At 50.4% G+C, this 7871-nt stretch overlaps 1 protein-coding gene across 4 annotated transcripts; it reads left to right on the forward strand.

Annotated features, from left to right (window-relative positions):
- Positions 1–966: 966 nt before the first annotated feature.
- On the forward strand, positions 967–7271 carry LOC110355545 (myosin heavy chain, non-muscle-like). 4 transcript variants are annotated; one of them, XR_010468368.1, is made up of 13 exons: positions 967–1247; positions 2157–2305; positions 2461–2537; positions 2794–2896; positions 2991–3055; positions 3188–3265; positions 4111–4263; positions 4413–4582; positions 4783–4876; positions 5492–5604; positions 6025–6575; positions 6650–6790; positions 7075–7271. XR_010468368.1 is itself a non-coding variant. In XM_065042930.1 (11 exons), the coding sequence occupies exons 1-11, from the start codon at positions 1054–1056 to the stop codon at positions 6299–6301; spliced, it is 1473 nt and encodes a 490-aa protein (XP_064899002.1). In that variant the 5' UTR covers positions 967–1053; the 3' UTR covers positions 6302–7271. The 4 variants fall into 4 exon arrangements, 1 of the variants encoding a protein (XP_064899002.1); XR_010468362.1 differs by having other exon boundaries at positions 6025–6790; XR_010468367.1 differs by having other exon boundaries at positions 6650–7271.
- The last annotated feature ends 600 nt before the right edge of the window (positions 7272–7871 follow it).

The following is a 7871-nucleotide window of genomic DNA, read 5'->3' on the forward strand; positions in this document are numbered from 1 at the left end:
GATGCTGGTACGTGGAATATGTTACGCTGTCGTACGTGGGGCTTGTCGATTGTGCACCGAGCCATGCCTGGCTTGCGTGATTCTTTACGTAGGCCTGCATAGAAGCAGGTATGTTGCAGTCAGTGGGGAAGGGGCATATGTTGCCTAATGTTTGAAGGCGCTCGTACTTTCCCGTGTTGGGAAGATGCAGGAGCTCTGACAGAGAGAAAGGTACGTGTTGGAAGTTACTCCTCCTTTGTGGCTTGTTTCCAGGCAGTAGAGCACGAGCACAAAGACTGCGTGACTGCTCTGCTGGAGCACGGTGCCGACCCTGACCACAGAGGTGCTGGCGGCAACACTGCCCTTCACATGGCTGCCATCATGCCCAGCAAAGCGATGGTGGAGCTCTTACTCGAGCATAATGCCCAGATTGAGGCTAAGAATGTGGTAAGCTTGGGCTTCGGGTAAGGCTTCTCTTCCCCAGCCTTTCCTGTGTTCTTCTAAGGGAGACGATTTCTCCTTTCAGTTGGGATACACACCTCTTGCCGTTGCCATCCTCCAACGCCACGAAGAGATGGTTGAGTTCCTCATTCAAAAAGGAGCTGATGTGCACACTCGAGATCTGCATGACAGGTGAATTCTCGTCAAAAGTGTGCGTGGGACTCCTGAGCATTGTTCAGGCTGGCTTGATGGGAGCCATAGGAATGAGCTTTGAAAAAGCACCAGGAGCTGCCCAGAAGGAGCTCCTTCTGTGCCACTTGTGAGAGCAGACCCGCGCTCGGCTGCTCTCTTACCTCAGGGGATGATCTCTGCACTGAGGGCTGCAAGCAAGCGTTGGCTGTAGTGCCAGCACACACACACACGTGTGCGTGAGCGTGCACACACGTGCACACAGAAACACAGACACACACACACACACCTCCCCGAGTCTGCTCCGGGGAGACGCTTGGCCTGGAGACCTCCCGAGGTCCCACCACCCTCAACTGTCTGACGCATCCACGTGTTCTGCTGTAATTTTGCTCTGCCTGTAGGAGGGGAAATGATTTGTTTGAGGAGCGAAGAAGGACTCAAGTAATGGCAAGGCAATGTCTGCAGAAGCTGATGTATTTCCTGTCGTTTCTTGGATGCTTTAGGACCACTCTTGTGATTGCCGCTTATGCTGGGAATGTGAATGTACTATGGCTTCTTCTTCAGCATGGTGTTGATCTTTTTCATCGAAACAAGCATGGCTTTAACGATTTGGGTAATCGCCGTCAGTTTAAGCCTGAGTAAGTGTTTTACATCCTGGTTAGAGCAGCTGCATTGTCAGCATGTCTGTGTTGATGTGCAGCCCTTTTTGCTTGAATGGGATGTTGAGACCTTTGTTGAAGCTGGGCTCAGTGACATCTTGTGATGCGTCTCTTCCCGTGTCAAGGGTGGATTTGCAAGCTGAGGAAAACTTCCCTCCACAGCTCTGTCTGAGAATTCACCTGCGTGCTGCCAAGCTCCACCCAACTGACTAGCAGCTACCTGCCTTTTGTTTCAGAGGGGATCCAACCGATATCCCTGATGCATTAAAATCTTCAGCGGTTTTCCTCCTCTTGTGGGTAGCTTTGCTCCCCTGACCGTTCCTTCCCTAAGGTGGCTACGTGTCCTTAACAGCTAGGCTGAATGAAATAGCCCTCTCCTAGTGACGGTAGCCTACTGGTGGGTGAATGAACAGCATTATGCCCACAAGTATGCCTTGACAAGCCATAAACAACTGCCCATGACCTCTTTTTGCTGAATCTGGGCTTTGTGTCTTCTGCCCCTGCCCATTCTGTCATCCCATATGGATGTGGAGCAGGAGAGAAGGGTGCTGGGGTAAACTGTGGAGTAAAAACCTCTTTAGGAACAAAGCATGTTTGAGGATTGCTCTAGCAAAACAAGAGGCTGGTTCCTTCCCTGCGTGCTTCTAGCACGGGATCGGTCTTGTGCTAATGCACCATTTTGCACAGCAGCCTTGGTCTGGAGGATGTCCTTACTATTTTCTTGAGTTTGGGGGTTTTTTGTCTTTAGTTCTGCTTGTGAAGCAACCCTGAAAGTGGTGTCTCTTCAGAGCCCAGACTGACCCTCTGCCAGAGCTGTTAGCAAATGACATGTGTGCAATGTATTGGGGATAAGATCACCGAGTTAATTTCCTTCCTTTTTCTATGTAGAGTTATAAAGACACTGGAGGAATATGAAAACTGTAAAAGAACAGGAGAACGCTCTGTAGGAGGCACAGGAGGTCCAGCAGTACCTGAGATCTCTTGCTCTGGGACGACTGCTGCCCCTCCCATGGGAGCACCTGTGCAGACTGGAGCAGGTAGGATCCCTCAGCATGGAGGAGGTGATGAGGACAAATCGCTGAGGCCTTAAGGACAATGAGAACCCTTTGTTAAATGCAGGGCCTGGGGGACGGGAAAAGACACAGTTAAACAAGCACTCACGACTGCATTGTGCCTCTGCTCTCCTTTGAAGGTGTCTTGCCAGAAGCTGGAGCACAGCAAGAGGAGGAATGTGACTCCGTGTCTGATTTAGACCTAACTTCTCTGAAGGTGGGGCCCAACTGGGCTTGCTTACTTTTGAGCTCTTTTCCTTCTGCTTCTGACACAGGCTTGGAATGCCATCATCTCTTCGGTCAAAACAGACCCTTAAGATCATCGAGTCCAGCTGCACAGCTGGCACTGCGAAGTCCAGAACTGAACCATGTCCCTTAGCAATACATCTACACGTCCCCTGAATACCTCCAGGAATGGAGACGGGTCCAGAAGGAGTTTGTGCCAGTTCTAACGCATGTCTTAATTCACACAGACTGATTCTGAAGGTCCAGAGGAAGTGTCAGCTGTCATGCTGCCTCATGGTGCAAACCAACAAGGAGCGTGTGCGCAGCATGTTGCAGAGGAGCATCACATTGGTAATTTCCTAAGCTTCTCTGGAGTGAAGCGGGTGGGGAAAAGCAGAGTGAAATAAGCACTCACAGCAGTGTGGCGCTTCTTATCTCTTTGTAGGTGTGTTGCCAGCAGCAGGTGCAGCACAAGAAGAAGAAGATTTTGACCTCTCTTCTTTGGATGAGGTACTTTGTCTTCCTGAGCTAACAGAATTGTTGCACTTGTTAAGCCCAGCTGCTGAAAGGCAGTGTGATGCTGCAGTGTTGCTGCGGATTCCTCTCCTCACTGTCTGTCTGTCTGTGTTCTTGCTCGCTCAGGTTTTTGCACTGGAGAGAGAAGAGCTTCCGCTCAAGAAGGAGGCTTCAACACAAACCGATGGTCAAGGCGACACTGAGGTGACTCTTGGGGCCTGATGCACATATCTATAAATCAAGCCTGTCAGGTTAAGGAGACCTGTTCTTGCTACTGAGTTCCTTTTGGAGTGCTGCTAAGAGGCACTTTTTGAATCAGGACCTGAAGCCTCTTTTGGATCACTTTTTGTTCCCATTGTGAAGCAGAGGTGCAGCATGAAGAGGGAAAACGTACGGTTAGAAAAAAGTTGGTGGCACAGACTCTCAGACTCTGTTTGGAGGAGGAAAATACAGAAGCGTTTTCTGTGTATTAGGAGAGAGAAAGCATCCTGATGAGCTGCCAGTCGTTTGGATGTGCTCAGCTGAGAAAGGTGCCGGCAGATGCCTGCTGGTGGTGGCCAAAATCTCTCATCTTTGAATTCACTGAGTCATAGAAGCTTAGAATGGTTTGGGTTGGACAGGTCCTCTAAAGATCATTTAGTCCAAAGCCCTGCTGTGGGCAGGGTCATCTTCCACTAGGTCAGCTTGCTCAAAGCCCTGCCCAGCCTGACTTGGAACAATTCCAGGGATGGGGCACCCACAACTTCTCTGGGCAGCCTGCTCCAGTGTCCCACCACCCTTGTTCCAACCCTCTGATCATTTCTGTGGCCCTCCTCTGGACCCACTCGAACAGGCCCGTGTCTTCCTTGTGCTGGGGACCCAAGAGCTGGAGGCAGTAGTCCAGGTGGGGCTCACAAGAGCAGAGCAGAGCAGAAGGGGAGAATCACCTCCCTCCACCTGCTGGCCATGCTGAAGATCAGTCTAATGATATGATCCCATGACTAAAAGCATGTGTCCTGTTGTCATCTTCCTACTGACTGCTCCCTGCTCATGGAACACCATTTCTGTAGGGATTCATCAGGTGGCTGCGGCAGGAGCTTGTCAGCGCTCTCAGAAACTGCTCCAGAGCAGAAGTTTCACTTGAAGTCGAGAAGCGCTGCAGCAGGGACCTGCAGCAACAGAAACTGCAGCTGCAGAAGGAACTGAACCATTCTAAAGCTCAGGTAGGGAGAAAGCCTGTCTCTTGCCTCTTGGCAGGGACCCAGGCCTCTTCTGCTGCAAACCAGAGTGAGGAACGGAGCCTTGGTTGAGGGTCCACTCCTTTTTATCAAGCCTAAGCTGACTACTGCGGATTCTTGCTTTGGTTTGACAGCTGCAGGAACTGCAAGAACGGCTGATCCGGAGCGAGTGTTATGCCGAGGCTCTGGAGAGTGCCATAAAGAATAAGGAGAGGGAGCTAACAGCTGCCAGGAACCTGCAGAGCCTTCTGGTCACCTCTTCTGGAACTGCAGCTATCCCAGAGCTGGAAGAACGCGTGCAACAGTAAGGAAGTCACACAGCAGGGCAAGGCTTTGCTTTCTGCGATTGTGGGAAAACAACTGGACTGCCTTTGTGCATGCCAGCAAGATAATACCACGTGTTTTTCAAAGACGCTTTTGTTTCAGATGAGGTTCTATCACACTCTTCCTTTGGGATTTGTGCTCTTGTGGACTTCTGTGATAAGAGCTGTCCTTCTTTTTTAGGCTCCAAGTTGGAATGGCCAAGCTGGAAGCCACAGGCCAGCAACAAGCCAACACCATGGAAGCCCTTCTGAAAGAGCTGCGAGCCTCTGCCTCAGTAAGCTAGTCAAAACCTTCCCTTTTCACGAGCTCCCAGAGACGAGTTCCATGTTCAGGTGGGGAAATTTGAAGAAGAGGTTTTCCCAGAGAGCCTGGGAGAGATAATTTCCTCTGTTCTGCTGACTACTGGCCGCCCTCCAAGTCCTGCTGCCCCCTTCCACAGCTTTCTGGCCTTGAGAGTTGTCCCATGAGACTATAGCCAGTCCTACATCAGTCCCACCTTATGCCGTCTTTATGAAGGACTTGGCAGTCAGGGACTGGCTTTAGTATTTTCTGCTTTAGAACACTTGTGAGGCTGAGACCTCAGGCAGCACTTCAGACAGTCGTGCTGTAGAGGCATTTGGTACCTTCAGCTGCAGACGTTCCTTGGGCTCTGGTGGTGCCGAGCGCTTCATCCCAAAGGCCTGACTGGCGTCATCAGACTGTGACAGGAGTTCTTCAGTTGCCTCTGCTCTGGTGCCTTTCCTGTTTTAGGGACTATGGGTTCCTTGGCCACAAGATGTGGGCCCGTAATGCAATCAGAAGACCTCCAAAGATGAGAATCTGTCTGCACCTTCTGCATGGAGATCTGTTCCTGTGCTCTGCGGGTGATGTATCTTTGCTCTTTTCACAGCGTGGGAGCGAAAGCAAGGAATTGAAGAAGCCGGCTGAGAAGAAACGCCAATTGGAAGTGATTCTGGAGGAAACACAGACAAGTAATGGCACCCTGGAGGAAGAACCTAGCGGGTATGGCTTTTTAGTGCTTTAAAAAACCAGCACGTTGAGTAAGAGTCAAGCACTGCTGAACTCTAATGTAATAGCACATACTAACCACTTGGGAGCAAATTCAAGCCTCACATTCCATCTTATAAGGTGCTTCTTTGCATAAGCCCATGGTTTTAGAAAGCTACACAAGGCCTCTCAAATGTAAGCTGCCTGCTGTTCTCCTGGGAGGGAAGGAAATCTTTTCTTCCTCTGTGCAAGTAGACTTTAGGCCCTCCAAGTGATGTGTGGTACTGGAGCACTGGTTGCTCTCAGCAATTCCTGGCCTGTCAAGTGCATTACAGACAGATGAAGGAAGCCATGGCTGTGCTGCTCACCTAAGAGGAGGTGAAAAATACCGACTTTTGCTTTGTTTCATGCTTTCCTTACTAATTTGCTGCGCAGCTTGGAGACGCTTCTGGAGGCATCTCAGACAAAGCTGATGGAATATACAGTGAGGAAGAGAGAGTCCCAGCCCAGTTTCCAGAGAGGCCTGAAGAACAGCTGTTCTGAGGTGGCCAAGCAAGTTGGTAAACGGAGAAGAAAGGTGAGCTCTGGTTTGTTTAGTGGACTGGAGGTGATTCTTTTTTCTGCTGGAACCTGTACGATTCTCGTCCTATACTTTTTTCCATGTTGCTGTTTATCTGTTAGCTGTATTTTGCAATTGATTGAATTCTCTTGATGCTCCTGCTGCTGTTGTAGCAGTGGATGGTGATGACGTTGAGGAACACAGATGTAGTTACCCAGATGGCTAAAAACCATGAGCCAGGAGTCCCAGCAGGGCTGCGGAGCTCAATGGCCTCTCCAAGCAGGACGCAGTCCCGGGGCCCCAAGTGAGAAGAGCAGAGAGGGTCATCATCATCACCATACCACAAGATTTTAATACTTTTGAATGCTCTGTCAGCAGGTGACAAAAGGAGTCTCAATGGCCTCCCGCCTTCCGGATTTCCACAGAAGTGAGTGACATTAGAGCTCTCTCTTTGACTTGCTTTTGGTTTGCCACCTACAAGTTGGTGACATTTCCCAACAGCTGGAGGTGCAGTTGCAACAACACATGCAGCAGGCAAGATAAACCCAGGACCTGTGAGAAGTTTTTCCGCTTTGCGTGGGACTCAGGAACAACCAGTCTGGAACCTGGGCTTAGCCTCAAAAGTCATTCGGAACTCCCGTGGTAGGTCACAGCCAAGTAAAGCATTCTAAAAGAGAGATGGGAGAAAGAGCTGGACAAGAAATAAGGCAAAAACCACAAGAGGTTGATCCCTATCTCCACGGAACGCAATTTTCCACTTGTGTCTGTAGCCCACAGGCTGTAGCTTTGTTGTTGACACATCTGAGTGTCTGGTTTTCTGGATCTGGATCTGCACATTAGTGCTGTACTTCCAGAATCCAGTTTCCAGTGCCACCTTTGGCCCAGCCTGCTGTATAAACTAACAGCCCACACTAACCCTTCCCCAGCCACTGCTGAGCCTCCAGCGCCATCAGCCCTGACAAGATGCCAGAGCAGAAGAAGTGCCGGTGCCCGAAACCAGAGTGGTCGCAAGAGAGAGGAATGAAGCCTGCAAACCTTGACGTTCCATCTTGTGCAGCCATTGCCCTGCGTCTGGTGCCAGCTGTACTGTTGCAGCGTGCTATTTAATAAACTGTGTCGTCTAGTCCGTGTCTTTGTTTTGCTGCCCAATTGGAGTGCTTGGGACATCGTGGGTTTGGATGAGGACAGTCCTATCTTTGAAGGCTCGCTCAGGCTCTCAACCCATGCAGGCACTAAGCATGTCTGTCTCTGCCCTTGCTCTGATGAATACCAGTCGTGCAGACGCCTCCAAGAGGGAACACACATCTGTGTCCTTTTCCCCTGAAGAGGCCTGAGACATGGTTGTACTCAGGTCGGGGACTTGCGCTGAGCTACTGCTAATAATCAGTTACCAGACTCTTCCTGCCACCCTAGAGCAATCCTCCTGGTGGTCTGGGCAGAAGGTGGTGGTTGAGCTTCTGGTAGCCATGGAAGCTTTGCAGTTCCCAGAGCAATCTGATGGATTTTTTGCCCGCCGAGGGGAAAGGTGCGAAGAAGTGGGCACAAGCTGGGACGGGGGAATGGCACCTCAGCCAAAGGAAAACACTTTTCTATTGTGAGGGTGGCGAGAGAGCGGTGTCAGGGAAATGAAATGGATTCAAGTGACTCAGAAACATAAGGAAATGCACCCTGTTGACAGGGTGCAGAGATGGAGTTTCCATAGAACTCCATCTTTGTATTTTTT

The sequence above is a fragment of the Columba livia genome, chromosome 1, assembly GCF_036013475.1.
Source record: "Columba livia isolate bColLiv1 breed racing homer chromosome 1, bColLiv1.pat.W.v2, whole genome shotgun sequence".
Lineage (NCBI taxonomy): Eukaryota > Metazoa > Chordata > Aves > Columbiformes > Columbidae > Columba > Columba livia.